Here is a 25,057-nt window from a genome sequence, read left to right on the forward strand (position 1 = left end):
GTTACCTGCGTGCTGCAGAAGAGCAGATATGGAGGGGAGAAGGGGACTTGGACAATGAATCCTCGACTGTTTGGCTGAATTACATCACTGTGATAAGTCAGGTTTTTACTGCATCAACGCAGTCAGCAGCAGCTGTGGCTCGATTTTGTTTTACTTCTGGATGCCGTTATATTGGCGCAACATCTGTCCATGTCTCAGGTTGCCTTTTGCAAAAAGAAAAATGTAAGATCCACGGCTGGCAGGATAGAATATATCTCCTTTTTCTTTTGTATACCTGACAGCAATAGTGCTTTCTTCAGGAGCACCCTTGTGCATTACATTTACAAATACGTGAATAGGGAGTATAAGAAACTCATTGTTTTCAAACTCATGCGTTAAGGGCTTGAAGAAAATTCATCTGCAACTATTTTGTTAATTGATGAATTGTTTCTGTAATTATTCGAGGAGCTTCTTCTTGGTTTCAGCTTCTCAAGCGAGAGGAAGTGCTGCTTTTCTTTGTCACAGAGGACAGTAAGTTCACAATCTTTGGGTTTTGAACTGTTGGTCGGACAAAACAAGGAAACTCAAGACAGCACATCACATCAGAGACACAGTAAATAGCTTTTTTTCCCACTATTTTCTAACACTTTATAAACTATGTGAATAGAATCAATTGACAGATTAACCAACAATGGAAATAACCGTTAATTGCAAACATTTCTTTGATTCGATTTCCCACCCTTCGAATAAGATTGGTGGACTATGCTGAGCTTGTAAATAAGAGGAGTGAAAACCCAAGTACAAACGGCCACGAGTTCACCGGGTTGATTGGGGCTTTAAATATAGACACTCTGGTTTTACCCTCAAGTTGTCACACCAACTTTACAGCTCAACTGACCTTCCATTAACCCTTCCTTCCTGCTCTCTCTCTCTCTCTCTCTCTCTCTCTCTTCTCTGCTGCTGAGCCGAAGGACGTCACACTTGCCTGTACATAAATTAGACCCGGGCTGCCAGCTTTGTACACATGCATGTGGGATGAAATATGGACATGAACACCCGCTGCAGGAGGACCTGCATGTGAGTGAACGCCCTGACTTCACGGTCAGACAGAACACACACACACACACACATGCACACTGCGAAGTCTCCGGCTACCCTTGCCCCACATCCCTCAGCTTGCTACAAACAATAGGCAGCACTTCCTGAAAGTCAGAAATAACAGGGAACAGTTTCCTACAGCAGTAACTGGGGAATATGAGACAGAGAGAGGGGGAGAGAGAGAGAGAGAGACAGAGAGACAGACAGAGAGAGAGAGAAATAAAGACCTTTAGCAAAAAGTAACAAACACTCTAGTGACGACTCTTTTCTGTCCATTGTGGGAATTTTTCGAGGGCACTGTATAGAGCACAAGAGTGAGCTTTTTCCATCCACCTGTTTTTAATGCGCATTTTCAGTTTGTCACATAAAACAACCCGAGTGGATTCGCTGGGAATTTGAAGAAATGCTTTTACGCGGCTGGAAGAGTTTGTGTATCAATAAAAACAATATAAAACGACACGGCATCCATTTATTCAAGTTGTCTTGAGCTAAGAAAAACAGTCCGGTTTTCTGCTTTGTCAATGGATGGATGGATGGGGGGGGGGGGGGGGGGTGCATTATGGGAAGATTGCGTGAAAGCCAGAGAGAAACAGAGCATAAACATGTCCCCTTTATATATGTGCCCGAGCAGACAGAGTGACCTTATCGTCCTCAGTGGACTAACTCTAAATCACCGTGCTATCAAACACTCACACACGGAGGAAAAAAGAGAAAGAAACCCCTGGAATGAATGACCTCCAAGGGAAACATGGGAATTAAACACATGCAGAGCGAAAACAAAGAAGAAAATAGAAAAATGCAAGAAAATGAGAGAGAGAATCAGTGAGTGACATGCTGCCCTTTTCCCTGATTTCTTTCCAATTAAGGCCATTATCTCCTGGACTGCCAGCCCTGCTACAAAGACTCCACATGGTACAGTGCCTCTCTGTTTCTCTCTCACTCAGCCCGACTGTATCATTTTCTTCTTTGTTCTCCGTTAGTTCCTCCTGTTCTCTCTCTCTCTCAGTCTAACTGGAATATTTCAAGCTCAACCAGCCAACCATGCTGCTTTGAATCCCTCCATTTCACATCCCTCCATCGGTCCACCTCTCCATCTCTCTACGACTCCTTTTGTGTTTGGTCACCTTGAGGCAGCGTGGCCACAGCTGGAATACAAAAGCTCTTGTGGTCAACTTCTACTGCGGCCTATGAGCAAAGGAGCACCAGGACTCAGGCTGGTAACACTGCGGCAACAGACGAGAGCTCACAGCAGTGGGCATGTTTTGTCTCGCAAGGAGACAAGTAGTGATGGGAATCAATGGAGGGCTGTTCTACTGGTTAACACAAGTATACAATGGTGATGTTAAAGGCTCAAACCAGAAGGGATGAGGCAGCATGAAAAGTATAAAAACTTGAAAAGTAGTTCTTTAAAAAGGCACACACTGAACTGCTGACTTTCCAATACCATAGGGCCATCTTCAGATATATAAAAGTACCAACAGGTCACTTGTACTGTGTATACTTTATGCACCATGTGTGTGCTACTTGCAAATAAACCATTTCAGATTATGGATCAAACCGATCCAAATAGATTCATTATCATATTTGACTTTAATCAAATCGTTCTAACATTGACAGAAAGTAGGTTTTGAGGGCCTTCAGTTATTGCAGTTGTTATATTATAGAATGTTCATAAAATATTCACGTCTGGTTGAATTGGTGCATTTAAATTAATTTGCAACGTGTGAAACTAGTCGTGATTTTCATATTGAGATATACATCCAGCAAAATAAGAGGACATATTCTGACTGTGAGCAGTCTTTGTATGCATATCCTGTGCTGGCTATAGATTGAAACAGGTGAGGGGGAGTGAGCAAAATAAAAGATGATCCATCGTGCGGAGGTGAGCAGCAGCTGGAACACATTGAATGTGTATCCATCCACCCTCACAAGGTCGAAGTCCTTCATTCGTTCGGCTGATGATCACTTCATGACCCTCTTTATTCCCCTCTTTGCCGCGCCGTTCCTCCTTCCATCCATCGCATATTCCTTCGTGAGGCAGAGACGCGTGTAAAACAGCGCAGTCAAACCTGTCAATATTGTGGCTGGTATTGTTTGACTTTTTGCAGTAGCACACGTCGTTTTTTAAAATGTTTTGCCTGTAATTTTGTCGCCTTTTTTTATAGCGGGCTGCTGAAATTCAACTTCAACCTCCGATTCCATCCTTCAAATCCACGAAACATCAAACTCGGCTTCATCATCTTCCCCAGCATCCCGTCTTCCTCCATCCCTTCAATCAATCCTCCCCTCTAGCCTCACCTTCAGATGACAAAACCTCTCCCCTCTATTTCTACAGAGACCATTTCTCTCCCTCCCGCTACAAATCCTAACCTCCGTCCCTCTGTAACTCTCACCCATACCCCCCTCCCTCCATCAAATCTCACCTCTGTTAAAGGTCAAACAGCTGGAATGAATGGGTCGATGGTTTTGGAGAGGACTGGAAGAGAGAGAGAGAGAGAGACGGGAGGAGGGGGAGGACAAAAACAGATAGGTGTGAGTGAGAGAGGGAGAACAGGAGTTGGTATGGGGGAGGGAGAGGGCAATGAGAGGGGGAGGCCAGGAGGAGGAGGTGGAGGAGACAGGCAGAGGAGATTTAAAAAGAGAGGAGGGAGACGGGATAAAGAAATCCCTGCATCAGCATTCCTCTGGGTCTGTGGGAGCAGCGGGAGAGAAGGTGATAATAAATGGGGGGAGAGAGAGAGAGAGAGAGAGAGAGAGAGAGAGAGAGAGAGAGAGAGGAAGGGAGGAGGAGTTGGTCTGTGAGGGAGGGAAAGGAGCAAATGAGAATAGGAGAGAGAAAATAAAGGAGAGGGAACACCTCCCTTCTCCTCGTTCCATTTAATTTCATTGATTGTCTCCTTAACCACAGGAAGGTAAACAATACTGATGTGTGTGTGTGTGCGTGTGTGTGTGTTGGTCACAGTGTGCTAAACATACAGACAATGAGTTATTATACTAGCACATAGCTGCACAGTTAGGAAACAATGCAAACCTACAACATAAAAAACTATCCAAGTATTGAGACAATAACCTTCGAGTGGACTAACACTCACAGCGTGTCTTTACGAATCGATTTTCAGTCGTCCATCTCAAACACTTCTGACAAAACAGATACAGAGGCCGGTGTTTCACACATTTGCGCGTAAAGAAGAACTGGAGCGCATTATTTACACTTTTTAAGTCTATTTTCTCCCGTTTACACCTGTAACTACAGCCAAAACGCAGAGGACCTACACTTAATGCTGTGCCTGAACGCATCCTGTGTAGACACAGACGGAGGAGCTGCTGCCAGCGTGCTGCTCACGTTACGCCTCCTTTGTACACAACGTGGTACAATTCCATCAACCATTGAGATTACTGAAGCTGTTTCTCTCTTTGTTTTGTGCAGAAAGCATTGAGGTTGTTATGTCTGCAGAACCTATTGACGGCCTGCAGCAGCAGCAGAATAACAGGTCTAGACGAACGCCGCATAGCTCTGCTTCGTAAAGAATATCAATATCTGGACAGACCGGAGCCTGCAGCCGCCACCAGGACACAATCAACAATTCACAAACCTCTTTTACACCTGTGAACCACCAAAGCCTTCATTGCCTGTGTGTCCTTCTGTCTCTCTTTTTGTTTGTCTTTTTGTACCCACATGTATTCCTGGTGTGTGTCTCTAGCTGAAGGTCTCTGTCCTGTTTGTCTTGCCTCTCTGGATACAGGGGACTTGAATTCTCCGGTTTATACTGAATGATCAAAGGTGAGACACAGATGAGTGAGACATTCCTGTGTGGATGAGCGCACACACACACACACACACACACACACACAAACACGCTTCCCTCAACCGTATCAGCTATGAGAAGGATCCCCTTCACTGAAGGGCGAGCATAACTCAACACAACAGACCTCAACACAGCTGATGAAACCATGTTAGTCGGACAGCAAACAACTAGAGAGACCCCTCAGCACATGGGCGGTCTGTCAGTCAACAGACGGCGGTTCAAGGATAAGCACTGAACCATCGGTACAAAGGATGAGCAGCTTTGTTAGAAAAATATCTGGATCTTGGAATAAAAAGGTGAAAGCGAGCCCATGAACATAAAAACCTAAGGAGAGAAGTCAGCTGAACAACTCCCAGGGAGCATTTTGTTAAGAAACATCAAAGCACCAAGTTTAAAATTCTGTTGCATCCACTGCTAACAGCGAGCACAACGTAACACTTCAAATCCTGCAACTGCAACGACAACGTGTTTTGAATTCACTGCGGCTCTGATTCACGCCTCTCACTGGCTTCTTCTCCATCGCACTGGCGGCTGACAACAGTTCTATCTGAGGCCGATCCATCCACCATATTGAATTGATAGAAAACATCAGCATCAGAAACATGTGGACATGACATAAATCTAGAGTATTGTCAAGTTATCCATGACACATGAAACTGATCAAATCAGCTCGCCAATACTGGGTGGAGAATTTTAACCACTTACAACGTTAAGTACTACATTGAGGTTAATGCATCAATTATTGAACACTCATTCAAAGAGGATTATTTGCAATGAGCAGGAGATAAAACAATCAATACAGCGTGGTTGAAGGAAGAAGTGAAGTATCTGCAATCTCATCCATTCTGTCACTGCCCAAAGCTCAGGTATGTATGTGAAGGCTGGAATAAATATTCACTGTTGAATTCATTTTTCACTGATCTGCCTCACACTCCATTTTCACAATCATTAGTGAACAAGAAAGCAACCAGTTCGGGATACGTTGACTGTCCCTCTCAGCCGTCCACAAACAGAAAACTGGCAATTGTATCGAGAGAACACTCAGTGCAGCCAGACCGGGGCAGACGGACCCAGATCTCCTGCCAAGAGAGCCAACCATCCATCCAACCCTGACCCACATCAGGGGCCTGGTCCTGGGCCAAGGCCATGAGCGTCAGCCAATCAGACAATGAGCAGAAGCAACAGAGAGAGAGAGAGAGAGAGACGAGGGTGGTAAGATGGGGCCTCGCTGTACTTTTCACTCAGATTCGACCGCTCTGAAAGGGAGACAGCAGAGAGGCCACTCATGCTTAACTCAAGTCCAACAACACTTTATATGAATTTATTTTCCTTTCGAAGGAGTGCAACGCCACCTCCGCTTTGTTTATCCTCGCTTCAGCTGGCCCTGACCTCAAATCGTAGTCTCTCTTTTCAATGTACTGCTTTATTGGCTACACTTGGAAAAACAGAAAAAAGGAGTGACAGCCGCGTGGCAGAGCTGAAGTCGACGCTAGCTGCGAGCAGAGACGGGCTCTCCTGAGGCCCGCGGGCAAACGGAGCACAGTAAACATTGTTTTCTTGTCAAGGCCAAGAGGCCGACAGTCTAAATAAGGATCTGCCTCAACCTCAGTGTTTGGCTGAAACTTCCAGGTTAGTCCAAACTCAAACAGACACTTTAATCTGAATTCAGACCATAACCTTCTGCATAAAAATAGAGTTCACTAAATAACACAGCGGTGAAATGGATACTGCTGCTAAAGCGACACAACTTTAATGCTGTTTAGTGAGAGGAATATTACAGCTATTTAAAAAACTAGTAACTGTACCTCTGCATCAAGAGAGGTTAGCCTTCCAGCTACGTCAAATCATTTACATATCTATTAGCAGCCACGCTAACAAACAGCCAACTAGCCCTGCTGAACCCAGCGTGGCCTCTCCCGGGCTCCTTTAGATCCTACCTTGTCGATCTCCTGCTGCAGGACCTGCTTGGCGACCTCCAGGTCCTGCAGGCGGAACCTCAGCTCCTCGTTCTCCCGCTCCAGACGACTCCTCTTCTTTTCCACGCTGTCCAGCTGGCTGTGGAGACGGATGGACACGTCCTTCGCCACCTGAGAGGATGAAAGAAGGGGGGGACGGATGGAATTTAGCTCAGTGGGAAGAAATGAATATTCTGCAAAACGAGACAATACGTTTGGCTCTAAATACTCCTTTGTATGTTTTTTAGGTACGTGGTAAGTATGAATGTTGAACTTTTATTGTCTGCCGAAAGACAAAACTGTTTTTGATTAAAGGAATAGAAGCATAAGAAACACAACACAAAAACATAGTTAATAAATAAAACCGACACTATTCACAAACATGTACAGGTTAATAAGAGAAGAATTCTAAAACATATGACTCATATTTCCCCCCAAAATAAAGTACATAAGGTGGAGTTGTGAGTCATGTCTGTAAACTAGATCTTAATTTGCCAGAGCAGAGTATGTGCACTTTAAACTGTCATCATGGGATATTGCTCGGAGGATTACTTTTTATGTTACAAATGTCTGTGCAGGTAAAGGAGATAAACCTTGGCTCCATTTCATTTCATTTCATTTCCAAGCGTGAGATATGTTCTAGGAACGCTGCCAGTGCAAACAGGACCACCAGTTAAATGCCGGTTTATTTTAGCTGAGTTTACAAAGTGTGTCATCTCTATCAGTAGGAACTCTTTTTTTGGTCTTTTATTCAAATAAAGCCAAAAAGATCATTATCGCCATCCTGGCAGTAACTGATCTTTCATACATAATGTGATCCTGTAAAAGTGGGATGGTTTCCCCCTGAGGGGGTTCATTCATTAAAAGTTTCAAATGTCAAAGAGTCAAACTAGGACAAAGTCGGCTCCCTGCTGTTTGATATGAAAACAGCACAACAGGAAACAAAAAGCAACGGTAAAAACCTCCCATCAGGGAGCTGCATTATAGTTTAGTTGAGTACTTTAGGTTTAAACCGTTAGATGGTACATGAAGTGAGTGGTCGTGTTACAGAAACACAGTGAGTGATCCAGATCCAGGTTTAATGTCCTAATGACGGATAGATGAAGTCAAAGCACACACTGAGACAATATTAAACCACAGTGTTCATTTCTGTACCTTCGGTTCCTCGTTGTGGTCTTAAGACCAGCAGTGGACATTTAGGATGGGCTTTTTGTCACCTTAAGACTTTTAGGAGGTGGGCAGCAATATAAACGATATAACACCTCATATTCTGGGCCACAATGAAGTACTCATGCTGCAAATACACACTTACGCTGGTACGTGGTAATGTCGCTTTTATGCTGAATAACAAGCACAGCAGTAGGAAGTTGTATTTTCCCATGACAGCGTTATTAGGTTACAGTGCAAATACAGCTAAACATCACGCCATTTAAATTAAGGCTGAGAGACTCGCACTAAAGTTAGCAGCACTTTTAAACGTGTCCGGACAACTGCAACGCAGATGCAGTTCACGCATAACCACTGTATCACGCATAATCAGTGTCTGAAGGTTATCAAAAAACATGACTTTAAAAAGATTTTTTTTAAAGTCCAGATAAAAGAGGCCGCTTGTTTTTAATTAATGTCATTTCAAACCTCAAAATTATTGCTTCGGCTCCAATTAAAGTGGCTTTTATTCTAAGGCTGTATTAGATTGGGTGAAATCAAACTTTGCTGATCCCCGTCGGGAGCGCAGTAAATGGACGTATCTAATTTTAGAGACAAACGCCTGCGTTAAATCAATAATAACTCAAAACTGCACTTAGACCCCGTTAACCTCCACGCTGATCTAATCTGGAGGGAGACGGTCTTTATTGTCTGATGATTTAACTGTTCTGCGTTGATGGATTTTACTTTTATGTTAACGAGTGAGAGTAGGCTTTAGTCATGTATTACACTCACAATCATTGTATTACGTAATGTGAACTTTCTTTTGGCCCCATCAGAAAGGAGGTAAGAACAGAACCACGTTGTCCTGTTGAAGCACTGCTCCGCACACATGACCTGCCCGCTGCTTTCATTTGATTATATGGAAACAAGGTGAGAAGGTCACTCAGTTCAAAGCACATCACGTGTTAATCACGTGACTTGGACATGTCTGTGTGGTACAGTAACCGAACACAATTTTAAAAAGGGTAAACTTTTATCCATTATTTTTAGAAGGCACTTCAGTTAGCCAATCATTGTTACCGTTATTCTATTATCATGTTGCTTTTATTATATATTGAACAGTATTTTATGTTCACAGAGTGGAGGGAAGTCTGTGTGATCACTGTGTGACAGAGAAGATTTATCAAATAATAATCAAATTGATATAAGTAAATGGCTGTCTGCATGAGTCTCTTCTTTCAATACTGTGTGTGTGTGTGTGTGTGTGTGTGTGTGTGTTTGAACCAGTGCCAGTGTGCAGCTGAGTCCCACAATGCCCCTCTGTACTGCCCACTTTCATTGGACCCAATGGCTCCCTGAGCTCCACCACACATGTGTATTTCTTCTTCTCTCTGTCCACCTCCTGTATTTATCTCAATCATTCATTGTTTCATTATAGTTCTCCTTGTTCCCTTGGAAATTGTATGACAACGCTGTGTCTCTCTCTCTTTTCTGTGTTCATCTTTCCGGTTCACCACTTCCCGTCTAATTCTCAGTTTTGCTCAACCGTCACAGATCGTCTGATAATAATCGTATACCCGTTTTAAATCGGGTTACAACCCTCGGATTTACAATAAAATGTCATCACGAGGCTGTTCATTACAGCCGTTTTCCACTGGCCGGTCAAAAACACACACCTTTATAACGCTGTAATAAATACAAATGCTGAGTGCAGTACTTTGGCAGTTAGCATGAATGTGACTGTCACACTCTAATGCCGACTTCCAAACCTCAGCTAAGATGTTTGCCCATGGATTTACTTATTCATTTATGGCTTTTCCAAGCTGTCACTGGAGTCTTCTGTGACAGGCAGCTCCTCCTCCTCGTATCGTGTATTGAATTGTAAGACAACAGCATCCATCAATGACCAATATAGCAACTTTCAGTTGCTGCTTTGCGACTGACAATTTGCTTTTATTTTTCAAAGATTGTTTTGTGTTTTTTTGCCATCTATAATTAATGAATTAAGTGTACGCAGCAACAACAAATGTTGAATGCTAAAACGCTTTCTTTGAACCGTGACCCCGGCCATTCATTTGAACCCAAATCACGATCTTTGCCTCATCCTATCAGAGTTGTTTTTGTGCCTAAACCTCACCGAACCTTAAATACAGCGGTGCCAGATGTAGTTTGTAACGGTGTTGAAAGGCACCGACAAATCATGTTGTCCTGCCGATAGTTTCAACCTTTATATGTGCCGTTCTAAAGGGAAACTGTCACGATGTATTTTGTCATTTCATTTTGAGGAAGTCCCATTGTAGGTCTTTAATCAGTGTGTTTTTCGTCATGAATAACCAGATTAAACTGCTCCTAAAAACCACTAAAGCATATTATGTGTCGACTGAAAACAACACCGGCCGGACGGACGCAAGTCAATTTTTCTGGATCCGTAGCAGTGACTGAGGGAGCCTCTCTGGGGGGTGCGGTGCAGAAACAGAACCGCAGTGAGAACTCACTTAATGACGATGAGATGAAGACACATGGATCTCCCAGATTCATTATTATTTTGCATATCAATTTGCTCCATCTCTTCCTTTGAAGCAGATCAACAGTACAGTTCAACGCCATCATTGTGTATTAACACAGAGGAGTTCTTAGTGCGTGTTGGCTGAAAGCCACCGGAGCTTTATGTGGATCGAATCGGACAGAAGAGGTGATTGATTAACACGGTGCATCAATATATGAAAGGCAAAAACAAACAGCTTTAATTAATGGGATGCTTTCAGCACTGCATGTTTAGGTCTCCCTCCTCCAGCTGAACCTTCTCCTGCTCTTCAACGCTCCTTTGTCAGCCTCTGACTCCTCATAAATGCTGTATTGTTCTTCTGTGTTAAAAGGAAACGTGGAGGAATTTAACGCCATCTGAGCCGTGGTTTCACCCAGCAACAGAGCTATAGGATGTAATTAGCATTCAGCCAGGGTGCTGCTGAGCTGAGAGAGTGCATGTGTGAAAATCTGTGTGTGTGTGTGATGTGTGTACGTGTTAAATAGTGTATGTGTGTGTGTGTGTGTGACAGAGAGAGCATGGAATCAAGAGGGAAGGGAAAAACCTCCAGAAGCAGAGAGAGCGAAGGTTTTCTGACTGTTCCTTTACTCACACACAACAAACAGCCACACACACACACACACACACACACACACACACACACACACACACACACACACACACACACACACACACACACACACACACACACACCAATGTCTTTCAACCAGAGACAGTTAGTCATCAAATAGATCTCTTTCATGTACACTGTGCGTGGTTTGTGTGTTTGATTGCGATCAACAGCCAGTCTTGTTCCTCCTGTTAACCAGCCGGCCGGCAGGCACATGCACACACACTTTACTGGCTATATGTAAAACCTCTCTGATACAATCTACGGGGGGGGGAAGGCGACACAACAGCTGTGTGTGTGTGTACACTTCTACTTTCTTTCTGAGGATCAAACTGAGTTTTGACTAAACTAAAAACAAGGACATGTTTTGTGGCCCCCACTATCTCAAAAGGCTTTTTAGGATTAATGTTGTTGTGCATTTAGGTTTAAGTTAAAGTTGCGGTGAAGGTAAACATTTGTTAGGAGCTAAAGAAGGCATTATATCAATAAAGGTCCTCACTAGAAGGTTCCTACTCGTGCTAAGCTAGGCTAAACACATCCTCGACCCATTCCGAGATGAAATTGAATAGTTTCTTTATCCAACACCAAGAAAGCGATCATATTTCCTAAAATGTCACAGCATCAGAAATGCATCCTCTAGATTTAAACTCTCTCTTTTCGGAGCAGTGTGCAGCAACAGTCCAGCACCTGGGGACGAGTCCAGCCCCGGAGCGCTGACAGAAGAACTTCAAACACCTACTGAAACATTCATGTCTTTTGGTGCGGGAGGAAAACATGCAAACCCGAGAAAGGCTTGAGCCGGCTCTGACCGTCTTGCTCCGAGGCGACGGTAACAAACACAGAGCCACTCTGCTTAAAGTTAATTTATCGCACCACTTGGCCCCCAAAAAAAAACAACAAGCTCAGCAGCCAAGTCCTTTGTTGTTTTAAAATGTAATTTCTGGCTGAAAGCATTTTGAGTGGAGGCCATTCTATTGTCAAGTACAATAATGACATAACCATTTATACGGATGTTAAATCTGACAGAGACACTGCTTCAATCTGTAGTTTTATTCACCTCAGCACACCGCGTTGTTGGGGAACGATGACTCCACTGCAGCTGAAAAGCATCCGAGGTCACACAGTCAACCTTGGAGGTGACTATATTGTTTTTTTAATGAGCTATGAAATGTGCTTACAAAGTGCAGCTCCCTGTAGAATTATCGACCGCCTGCCGTTTGTCCGAACCTCGTAGAGAGGAGAGTAGTGCAGAATCAGCTCGGAGACGTGCGGACAGATAAGACGGGTCTTTGAATAATTCTGTCTCCGTCTGGTTTCATTTCAGATCGAACGTGTTCCGTCTCAACACGTCGATAACAAATTGACGAAGTCATATTTCGTAAGATTAAGAACCAGTAACTTATGTGCAGAGGTGATACAAAGTAGGGCAATTTTAAAAAATACTCCTGGTTATGGCACCAAGTTTACAATTAAAAAAAATGTCTTTTGGCGGCCTAAGTGAAATCTCCTGAGGGTTGCGACCAAGTCTTTGTGAACGGCTGGTACAGGCGGGTACAAAAGGTATTTCCATATCACTGATGTAGCTGCTGTCTTGCTCACAGTTTATGATTAGTGCTTTTCATATTCAATGCTTGTCAGAAGCAATACTGTGTAGCATGAGTCGACGGTTTAGGTATTTCAATCAAGTCTGCTCAAAAGAATGAAAAAGCTTTTGCAAAGAGGCTGTGAGTAACTCTCAGGCAGCCCTGGTGTTGATGTTTGTTGCTGTTGACCTTTTTGACATTCGTCCAACATCCTGGCCTCTCAACAGCCATTTAGTGGAAGTTACATCACGAGTAATCTGCTTCGTGTCTATATATAAAACCATTATGTGCGAAAGAGAGAGCGAGAGAGAGGCAGTGGCGTGACAGCTGTTCCAGTACAGGCTGTGATCCATCTATCTTTGGATCCAGAGAGAGAGGAGAGTGAGAGAGGAGAGTGAGAGAGGAGAGTGAGAGAGTGAGAGAGGAGAGTGAGAGAGTGAGAGAGGGCGCTGGAATGGGATGAATTCCCACAATCCTCGGCATGTCATTTGGCAGTTGGAAAAGTGTGATCTAACCTCCAATACCACCCAACCACCATTCATACATCTATCCAGTGGTGTGCTTGATATCATAGCAGCGGTCGTGGTATTTGCAGTAGTACTTGAAAGGGATAATGATTGTTTACATGATTAATGTATCACTCACTTATCTTTTCAACTCATTGCTGACTTACAACACATTCATTGTCAAACGTGTCAATTTTCCGTGATTGATCGTCCAGTTATTTAGGCAATCATTTCAGCACAATTGAACAACTATTGTTTAATTATAGCTTAGCAAACATAACTAGGTGTGGCAGGTATGTCAAGCTTTCAATCACAAGTACAAGTATTGTTCATTCTCACATGGAGTCCAATGCTGCACTGTATAGAGCCCGTCTAAAGGAGAACCGCTCTGCAACGCCAGCAGACTGAAGTGGATAAAGCCGACTCAAGTACTGTAAAGAAAAGATTACTTATTATATACTAGCTGTTCAGGACTGGGACATCCGCCCCGTGAGGAGTTTAGAGCAACAATAGCCACTCTGTTGTGCTCTTTATTTTGGTTTGGGGAAGTTCACACTCCAGTTACTCCATCAAAGCTTGTGTCAGATAGTGTTACGTTTACCAGAGTCATCGTCTGTTCTTCATCCTCTTCTCTTGTGAAGGTGAAGCTTAATGTTGCTTTGTGACCATGAACTGAATCACTGTGTTGCTCCATCAGAGTATGTTTTTTTCTATACAAAGCTTCAATAACCAGGACATGCGGCAAAAGTACGACTTTGTTCCATACTCACACACACACACACACACACACACACACACACACACACACACACACACACACACACACACACACACACTTCCTAATGGGACCAGGGATGTAATAATTGATAGTCGCATGGAAACTGTACTTCCTACAGTGAGTGCATGACACAGGGTGCAAGAGTGGAGGTTGGGATGCGTGTATGTGTATGTGTGTGCGTGCGTGTGTGTGTATTTGCCTGTGAGAGAGATGCAAGAGGAAAACTTTACTGGAGCTCATACAAAACAAAAAACTAGACAGAATCCAATTTTGGCAATCTCTCTCACACACACACACACACACACACACACACACTGCACCTAGCAAGACATATGGAGATGAGGCTGGGAGCTGGCCCTGTTCTGATAAATGTGCCGGATACTGCTGCTTCCCAGCTCTATTCTAATGACTGTGTGTGTGTGAGCTCCCAGTGCTTCTATCTTTGTGAGGACCAGTTTGAGTTTTTAAGACTTTGATAGTGAGGAGATTTTGGAAAGTGAGGTCCGATCCTCACTTCTTAAAATGCCTTGGCCTTTTTAAAAGTCAAGACTAGGAGTATGTATTCTTTAATGTTAGGGTTAGTCGCCAGTGAATGTTTCATGTCAATTAGGGTCCTCACGACTATAGCAGTATATGCCATATGCGTCTGTGAGGGAGTGAGAGAGGGGACCCTTAAGTGTGTGGTGAAGCCCATAATATCCTCTCCAGGACAGCACACAGTGAGCCTACACTCAGCAGCAGCACAGATGATGTATCTATAAAGTATAGTCAAAGATGGTCATGGGAAGGGCGGGTGGGCGGGTGGAAAAACTGAGAGGAGCTCCAGAGCAACGCAAGAGGGACGATATAAAGAGAAATGCTTTGGCCTGCTCTTAAAAACAGTAGACTATTCCTAATAATTACATTCACTACCCATATAATGTTTACATTACCAATGGCACAGACCGTACACCGGTGGTATGTGTAGATAAATATTACACAACCCGCCATAAAGCTGTCGTAGTTTACAGTCCCTGCTGTAGTGGTCTGAGGTCTCTCCTTATTTGGGCAACCGGCAACTAGCTTTGCTTTAACAACAGATCCTGGACCGCTCTCTGTACTGACGGCACAGAGAAGAAGCCGATATAAATCCTCTCAGCTAACACCTGGAGAACATTTTCCAAAATGTCGGCTATGCTTTTAAAGAATCCGTTCACTCATACTACAAGCACATATATCGGCTGAGATCCTAAGTGTCAGTTTATAGTCAGCCCTTCAAGGCAAATGCACAACTGATTCTCTCTGGAGATAAGTGCAACTGCTGTGTCTTCATGAGAATCCTCACAACTATTTCCTCTGTGTGTGTGTGTGTGTGTGTGTCCAGATGTCCGTAGGAACATGTAGGAATGAGAGAAGTGTGTGAGTAAGACAGGAAATGATGTTAGACATTCTCACGGAGACTCTGACGGCCGTACTGCACACACACACACACACGGTCACATGCAAGCCGACACACACATGATGTGTAAAACAACTTAAGTAAGAGCATGTGACACACAAAAGCAGATGTTTTTGTCACTTAATATTCAAGTGAAAAACACATTTACACTGACACACAATCTTTCTGTTTCTCCATTACCCTCAGTTATCCTTCTATTGTTTCTCCATCTGTCTTTGTCACTCACCCCCCCCCCCCCCCCCGTGTTCTCCATCGAGAGACACAAAGGGACCAGCAGAGTGAAAGACAGACAAAGTTTGAGCGAGTGGAAAAAGAAGGTGTGGGAGAGTTCCTGTGTGTTCCGGTGCGCCGCTTTGAGTGTGTGTGCCTTTGCCAATTCGCGTGCATTTGCATGTGGGTGAGTCATCACATCAGGGCCTTTAAGGATCCACTGTAGTTAAGCCAATTTCCTTTGTGAAGCAGCTCAGCGTAGAGCAGCTCAGCGTAGAGCAGCTCAGTGAGTTCAAGGTTAAGTCGGACCGCGAAGGCAACACTCAGTGGGCGTGTCCAACAGCAGCACTTTACCTTCCGACACTGCAGAAGAATCTCCGGAACATCGCGTTATTATCCAAAAAGCATCTCTAAATTTGTCTCAGATAACAAGAGTATTCGTTGTTTTTCACTTTCTGAGTGTCTCAGTAGCAGCTAAACACCAACTCATTTGCATTTTATCCCAATCCCATTTTATCTCCCCACTCTATATGAAGCACTTTATGCTTTGTACTCACTCCAAGAGGGGCTCATTTAGAGCAAAATCTGGCAATCAGAGTCTCCTTGAATCAGTAAACAAAGACTTTTTGGGGGTATTTGAGGACATTCAAGGCACAATCAATTTAAATCACTTCAACAAAATCATGATATTTTCAGAAAACATATCTATACATAATGGCAAAACCTGAAAACAAAGAGAGCAATACAAAGAAATGTGCACTTGCAACCACATAAACAGGTTGCACATGTCCATCATGTGTTAGCAGTTAATGCAAAGAGTGTTTTTCCCTTCTCGTATTGTTTTGATTGGAGTCATTAGAGGGTATAAGTTTCCTTCCCACATTGGACACCATTGACCTATCTTCGGGAGGGACCATCTATTAAATGTAAACATTGTGTTCTCTTTTCAATCTGCACTACAAAATGAAGCAGAAGCGGTTTACCTGCTGTTAGCGTGCACGTTATGTTAGCGTGATGCGGTGACGTGGTAGCACATGTATGCTTTGTTGCTTGCTAAGGTGAGGTAGCTGAGGGTGAATGTTTGGCTGCTGCTTGGTGGGTCGAGCAGCATGCTGCCGGTGATAGCAACATGCTAAATAGCGTAATATGTTGTTAGCTGGCTGCTGTTAGATAACGTGCTGTTAGCTGATGATGGTAGCTGGAGATGTTGTCGACAAAAGGTCATTTCTTGAGTGTGTGCGTGCAGTTGATCTGGCATTAAGCATCACAACAAGTAGTATGCAGTAGACGGATGGATGATGTTGATGTGCAGGAATCCACAGCTTTTACAGTTGTTACTTTTAGTATTCGTGTTATTCTTGAGTTTAAGAGCCTTCAGACCAATCAATTGTTTATAGTAATTTTTAAATGTCTTTGTTTGTGTTTTACTGCTTGGTACGTTTTTTCCAGTAGAGCTGACTCAGTGTTGAGTAGTGGCTGTTATTATAAGGCTAAGGATAAAGCCACCAGAATAAACAGAGGAGTCACTGAGAGAGGAGGCATAAAAGGATCTGAGCATGGGATTAATGTGCGCACACACACACACACACACACACACACACACACACACACACACACACACACACACACACACACACACACACACACACACACACACACACACACACACACACACACACACACACACACACACACACACACACACACACACACACACTGTAACTTGACCTGCCGTCTGAGTCTCTGGCAGCAAACGACACAATCAGCCATGTGTGTGAGAGGTCAGGTTTGTCTCTCTGCACTGTATATGTTTTCAGTATCCGGTGTTTATGTTCCCTCAACAGATACAGACTTTACTCATTTGTTTTTTGTCTTTCTATTTCATCCATCACTTCTGACGTGACTCTTTATCCCACCGCTGCTAAAGACTCAAATTCAAGTGAGACCTCCATTCAAAATAAACTAATCCTTCTTGAAGTCCTCGTCTTCCCCACGCTATTTTAGTTAGTTTCTCTCTTTTTTTTTGCGGTTCTCTCTATGTATTCCTCCCGCCTCATCCTCCCTCTCTGATTGGCTGATTTGAAGTTTCAAAAAGGAACCAATCCCCCTTTTTCCCCCCCGTCAGAGACACAGGATGTACACTCATCCTTTTTTTTTTCTCCCTCCTTCCTTCTTCCAAAACAACCAGCTGGAGAGGCCGCAGCGGAGAGACAGACAGCAACAGCAGAAAGCCCATGACATCACAGTCTCACTCTCACACACGCTCACTCTCTTAGAGGGTATAAAGGCCTCATTGTATCCTCTATCACATGAAAAAACATCAGCGGAACGCTGTGAATTTGACCGAGTGTATCCATCGTCCAGGGTCGGTGCGACAGAAAACACACACAGAGGCTTTAGCCTGCACTCAGTGTGTTTGTGTATAACTGGCCTTTACCAGGGATTCCTGAAGCGATTGTGACGACTGGCGTGTATGTGCACTGTGTGGGACGCTTGTAAAAGAGAGCGTTGTCTATATGTACATTTACTTCATCTGTGTGTGTGCGAAGTTGGTCTTAAAACGCGAGATGAACGACCGATCTGTATCTGTGAGTGCCTGACTTTTCTACTCAGATCATTTCCGCCAGCTTTGCAACATTAGAATACTAGAATCTATGATATGAAAAATGTTTTTTACACAAGTGGCCTTATGATAATTGAGGGAACATAAATACATTCAAACAATTCCTCACAAACTGAGTGGGCATTTTGCAGTAGTGACTATGCACTTTAAAATCAGTAAACAAGCTGACAGCCACACTTTGACATGTTATTATTCTAGATATCTCACTTTCTCTATCCTGCTTGTATACCGTTTGCATTAACACAGCTGATCTCAAGCCGTGACACAACTTCAGAGCCTCTTCCACTCAGACAGCCCCTCTCCCTCAGACACACCAGCACTCACTTTGACGTCTTGCTCCAGCGTTCGTATCAGTTCTCCGTCCACCTGCCCCGTTTGGGCCACGCGGACGGAGCGCCGCTCTGCCTTCCTCAGCCGGTATTGCAGGATGCGGCAGGTCTTGTTTGCCTGAGAAACAGAAGAGCCGTTATGTGTTCATCTGTTCTAAGCCCTCTTTGCTTCACTTTTAGCGTTCCTTCAAGGACAATTTGCCTTGGAGCAGCCATTAGAATACAAAAGAAGACATGCAGACGTTGCACCTGGCCTTGTGTGTAGGCCCTCCTGCTCAGCGATGACATTCAGATGATTGATTGCCCGCTATCTTACTCGCCCGTTTCAAAACATTTTGCCAGCCTTTGTCTGTGTTTTTTTTATACATTTAAAGTTCCAAATCAGGATATCACGTCAAAGCGAGAGCACGGGTTCGATGATGACCATGCGGTCGGTCTGTCCGCCCACAGTCGTACCTGCTCAAGCTGCTGCCGTAGGTCCTGCAGCTGGTAGACGTCATCTTCCATGTACATGTCCCGCATCTCCAGCATCTCAGACCTCAACTCCTCCATCTCATCCTGGGGACGGGGGAAGAAGAGTGTGTAAGTGCATCTGTCATTTCAACAATACTACTCAACCTGCAGGGGAAAAGAGCAGTTATTGCAAAGACTGTAACCCTGAGTGCTGACAGCATGGTGTGCACATACAGTATGTGGGCCATGAAGGGAATCCTGTAACGTTTAATAGGAGTCATTAAAGCTTTTAGCATCTTTGTCATTAATGCAAAGACAATCGTCCTCATCAAAAAATCATCATCCATTAACCTTGTTCGCAATCCATCCCATCAATCGCTGCTCGCTGTCGTAAGGCACCACATCTTCATCAACCTGATTATCAGTGTAGCCATTACAACCAATGGTGTCTTCTTAAAACGAACTGCTGTGTAATATTCTCTCAAGTCTCATAAAAAGGGTCATTAGCTATAGAAAGCTCCACGTTGTAAGAGGGGTGAAGTAAGTAATATGATACTGTATTGATTCTCCTCTCTGTCTCCCACCCAGGAGGTCAGAGGTCGGGGTCAGGTTATCAGATTACCTTCAGAGTGACTCTAAACAGTCCCTGGTTGAGAGGAATTGAGAAAAAAAGGAAAGTAAATTCCTACACTCTAAAAATCTAAACAGAAGTTTCAATTTTAAAAAAAGTATGAAATACCACTCATAAATAAGCCAGTACATGTGATTAATTTACGGTATGTTATCTAGCTCTCATTTGGACATATTAGAGATGAATTATTCATTTAAGCCTGAGAGCATAAATTGCATCATCCCTCTGAATCGTATCTAAGGTGCAGCTCTTGTTTTCGTGTGCGTTTCTGCATTGAAGTGCACCCCATCCCAAGAAGTCTGTGTCGCTGGGCTTCAAGGGACAGCAGGCGGGCTGTTACACAACAGTGTGCTTCCAAGAGTGTGTAATGTGTGTGTGTGTGTGATGTGTAAGCAAAATAAGCAAAAGGAGTACAAGCGGCTGTAGTAGGAGTAGTACTAGTGCTGTCAAAATGTACTACAGTGGATAATGTGGGTCAGCCTCTGCTGAGCCTCTACTGTAGCAACAATGAGCACTGGAGATGTGTCTGTGTCTGTGTGTGTGCGTGTGTGTGTGTGTGGAAAAAGACAGCAAAGAAATGGATTGAGTGGGTAGGGTGTGTCGGCGCTGCTACGACCTGCAGTATAAACAATTTGTACGAGTATGGATTGTCAACATGTTAATGATTAAGATAACGTGACGTGTTTGGTGCAGCATGCAGCAAACTGTGTGCTTGTGTGAGTTTGTGTGAGTCTCTGTGTGTGATCGAGCTCAAATAGACTGCCGCAGGAAGCAATCTGCACGACACTGACCACTGTGCTACACATCTGCAATACAGAGGAGAGAGGGGCCAAAGATGAAATGAAAAAGGAACTACGGACAGGAAAGTAGGAAAGAGAAAGAATGGCAAAAAAGGAATGAAAAGAAGGAGGGAGAGAAAAGAGTAAGACAGAGAAGTCTAGAGGATGACTAAGAAAGAGGAGAATGAAAAGGAGGCGAGGAGAGGAAAGAAGAAAGAAATAAAAGGAACGAAACAGAAACAACAGAAGGAAAGGAAAGAGGAAGAACAGGACAGGGTTGGGAAAAACAGAGCATGAAATAAATGTAGACGGGGAGGGAGATAAAACACGACAGCAGAGAGTGAGAATGCGAGGACACGAAACGAGGGAATCACAAGTTAATGTGGCGAGAGACTGAGAAAGAGAGAGGTGGTCCACTGACCTGCTTTACAGCTAAAGAAGAGCAGGGAAGATGCTTTCTGTCATGTGAGCAGCCAGCCAGTCAGGAGATTGAATCAACCAATCAGATGTCAGCTTTGAGTGAGCCAGACTGCTTAGAAATCAGAGCTCTCGCACATCTGCTGTGTTAACGGTCCATTTACAATAAACTCTAAAGCGCACTAATTAACAGGTGACTGGTTGTTTGTTTACAAAAATAAAAGGTAAAAACGACACGGTGTGTTTTCTGGGGCAACATTTTGTTAACTTGGGACAGAACCAGGAGAGCTGTTACACCCGGTTTCCAGATGTTGTGCTAAGCTAACTGTCTGCTGGATGTAGCTTGGACAGATGCTCAACTATCAGCTTAAGTTGTAATCACAGGACAGACATTCCTAAAAAGTAAGCTCAGAAAAGGCCCATGTTTGGAAAGAACTACATGTTGTTTATTATTATTATGTCGGCTGTTAACATGTCACATAGCAAGACGACACAAACACCGTGCACGCTGAAATATTAATTCATAATTACAGCCTCCAACAGCTGTTAGTTGTCTTGATCTCCTAATTGAAACAGTAGCTGCACCAACAAACAGCACCACCATCAGCCCTGCATGAAGCTGTAGTGAAAGACGGACTAGAAGTCTGCACTGACGGAGAACAGGGATGGGTGGAAGTAGAGAGAGCGTGCTGGAGAGCGTGGATTAGAAGCTAGATAAAAAAAAAAAAAAAGTAATCAGACTCAGAGCGAGAGATTGAGGGGCAGCCTGACACCACAGCAGCATGTTGTTTTCATCTTCTGATTACTAAACAGGTGTTCCTCACAGCTGCAACAACACACACACACACACACTTCACTGCCAGGCCTCCCATGAGGCTTTGGGGTGGTCCAATAAGCTAACTCTGTTACATGATGACCTATATATTCAGGTAACAGCTCTGCCTGAATGTATAGCCATAGACATAGACGGCAATACACACACACACACACACACACACACACACACACACACACACACGCACACACACACACAGAGATCTGCACCTGCTTTAAATATGCATGTATCTTATCATATATGGTATATAAATAAAAGATTGAAAAAGCAGGCCTTTGAATCCTAATGACATCTGAAAGGACAATAAATCATGATTTTAACATTTTTGCTTGATAAATGGCTGAAATTGGGGCTACATACCAATAGGAAGCAATGATCATAATTATTAATAATAGTGGAATTGTATTCCGTGTTATGTCGAAGGCATCACGGCTAGTGTTTACTAGGGAAAAAAAGTAAATGCATCTTCTGCTGTGTGGAGCCATCTTTAGGATGAAGGTCCACTAAGAATCTAAACCCATGAGAAAAGATGAGGAGGAAACAATCACCCTCCACAATCAATCTGGCAATTATCGGCTTGTCTGGTAACTGCTCGGGGACATGCTAATATAATTGATCCTTCCTCTCATCAATCACTGTCAGGGCTGGATGGATCCGCTTGACCAGTGGATCCATGGACGTATAACACAAGACGCCACTTGTGGGAGCTGAGAGATGCCTTTACTGTCGATGTCTGATGACATGTGAGCCCAGGTACTTGATGATGCAGTGATGGGCTGGTTGTTGTTCTGAGCGTTGATGTTTCGGTTGTTTTTCAGTTTGACACAACAATAGAATTTTGGTACTGCTGTCAAATTTTCTGAATACATGATTTTGAACATTTCTCATAAAAGGAAATCCCCTAAATTGCACGTGCAGATATTCCATATGAAACATTTAAGGCCACGAGGCTGCATGTTGTCCTCATGTGCTACTGAGGGGGCAAACTCTCTATTCATAACATCATCATCACCCTTGTAGTGAGTAGCCTTGGATGGGATCCAAAGGCATTTCTACACACTGGGAAACAAGTCAGAGTGAACTTGGTAAAGAAACCCAACTGATGATAAAACACCACATTTCTAAATCTGAGAGTGAGGATTTGTTTTTGCATCTTGGTTTGAAGCAAACTGACAATGAAAGATAATCAAATCATGTATAACGTATGTTTTGTTTATGCTGTCTGTTATTAAACGTGTATCGTGGTAATCAACCATATATACTTACTTTGAGATAATCGTTCTCAGACCTCAGCTCCTCTATTTCCCGGACAAACTCCTCGTGCATGCCGTCCATAAACTCCTCTGTGAGGTCTGAGAAAGCCAGGGATGTGCTGGCAGGGACCCTGCTGTCATACGAGGTGACCGAGCGCTCCTCGCCGGGGGATATGCTCCCTTCCCCGGTCTCCACGCCCAGGGAGAGCCGGTCCTTGCAGTCCCTCTCTGCGGAGGAGCAGGTGGTCCTGGCGGCGGCTTTTTGGCACGCTCTGTCCGCCAACATGCCCTCCCTGGGCGGCTTATCACCGCCGCGGCTGCTCCTTGATTCGGCGTCGCTGCTCGCGGCGTCCGTGTAGAGCTTGTTTTCCTCAGAGGCGCAGTCCGACAGCTCGGAGCTACTGTCGGTGGGGGACAGCTTCCCGGTGGCGCAGCCGGAGTCCTTCGATGTATCGTCGGATCCGATGCTGGCGTCCGACACCTTCCTCCGCCCACCAGTGCTCTTGGCCGCCTTGGCCGTTTTAGACGACGCGGAGGAGGAGGAGGATTTGCCCGCCGGTTTACCACCACCGCTCTTCTCCGCTCTGCCGTCCTTTCCAGCGAGACTTCCCACGGGGCTGCGCCTGGAAATGCGGCTCCCCAGGTGGATGGCTCCCGGTTTTACGCTCAGCGTCGGGGTCCCAATCCCTCCGCGGATCTTGGTGAGCGACCAACCGGGCACGTCCTTCGGTCTGGCCGGGGACGGAGCCCGGTTTATCTTCTTCTTCTTCTCGCCCGCAGGGTGAGCGGCCACCATCGCAGGGAGCTCCGCGTGCTGCCCGCTGTCCGAGCCCTCCGTCCCGCCTCCGCTTTCCATCTTCTGCCGGAGATGGAGTCTCCGTTCCTTGGGCGAGGCGAAGGCGAGGTGACTCGGAGAGTTATGGACATCAACCTCCTTTGTTTTTGTCATTCATTCCGTTTATGCCGAAGCGAGAACAAACTGAAATGAGACCTCCTATTTGGTGGAACAGGAGGCAGAAGTTGGTGTGTGGATAAACAACCGCAGAGCAACACAAAAGGAGGGGATCCTCGCTCCAACCACAATGAGAGCTCCCGTAGAGCAACAAGGCGAAGAAGCAGGAAGTCCAAAAGCTGCAGAAACGCAACAAATAATCCCGTTTCCACTGTGTGCGCGTGGAGGAAAAATAGTAAATTATTCCGCTTTGTTCTGATAGATCCCCTCCTCTCTTCAGGATGCCTGTCTCGATGACATCAACCAGCCGGTTCCTGCTCAGAGGAGTTGTGGGTGAGAACAGAGAGGCAGTGTGGTGGATATGGTCTACCCTCTCTCCCGGTTTCTCCGCCCAGATAACGGACCAGAGGAGAGAGAGAGAGAGAGAGAGAGAGAGAGAGAGAGAGAGAGAGAGAGAGAGAGAGAGATACTTCTGCAGCTCTCTGTCGCCACCATTGCAGGATATTAGAAGACAGTAGGGAGCAGGGAAAATAAAAATAATGTATGGATGCTCTGAGAGATGTAGCAGGAGTCCCCCTGACTTGCTTTGCATTGCTATAGAGCCAACACTTCATATATATATATGTATATATAAATGAGACAGGGGCAATTACTAAAATATATTTATGTACAGGTCAGTGTATGGAAGGTCATAGGCACAACATGACACCAGGCTATCCATTGACCAGTTGTGCTAGACCCCTACTCACCATCTTTTTTTTCTGTCTGCACACTATCAGGATTTATTATTGTTTATTTTCATGGATAGATATTTATACGTTGTGTTGCATGCAGCAGCTCGCCAACAGGATCAACAGATAGACAATAATAGACAGGAGGAGAGAAGAATCGGTTAATAACCAAAGTGACCAAATAATCAAAGACTATGCGCTTAAAAACTATATGTGGAATTGTTAATCAATGAATAAATACATACTAATTAAAAAAACAAGCAAAAAATGACAATATTGTTTCCGCAGAAGGAGATAATCCATCACAACGTGAACCCTTAATTTGATTTGGCAAAAGTCTCTCTCTCATGATCAAATTATAAAGTTGAGTCTTTTCTGCCAAATATTTCCCAATAAT

At 44.3% G+C, this 25,057-nt stretch overlaps 1 protein-coding gene across 1 annotated transcript in view; it reads right to left on the minus strand.

The window, feature by feature from the left end:
- Nucleotides 1-24,299, minus strand: part of mtcl2 (microtubule crosslinking factor 2) — an 85,148-nt gene extending 60,849 nt beyond the window's left edge. The window contains exons 1-4 of the mRNA XM_076093272.1: nt 22,991-24,299; nt 19,066-19,167; nt 18,605-18,727; nt 6,821-6,970 (exon numbers count right to left, since the gene is read on the minus strand). Of these exons, the coding sequence (XP_075949387.1) occupies nt 6,821-6,970; nt 18,605-18,727; nt 19,066-19,167; nt 22,991-23,926 (1,311 nt within the window). The 5' untranslated portion in view covers nt 23,927-24,299. The remainder of the gene's footprint in view (nt 1-6,820; nt 6,971-18,604; nt 18,728-19,065; nt 19,168-22,990) is intronic.
- Nucleotides 24,300-25,057: the final 758 nt, after the last annotated feature.

This window comes from Anarhichas minor, unplaced genomic scaffold (assembly GCF_050575085.1).
Source record: "Anarhichas minor isolate MPS153535 unplaced genomic scaffold, ASM5057508v1 ptg000003l, whole genome shotgun sequence".
NCBI lineage: Eukaryota > Metazoa > Chordata > Actinopteri > Perciformes > Anarhichadidae > Anarhichas > Anarhichas minor.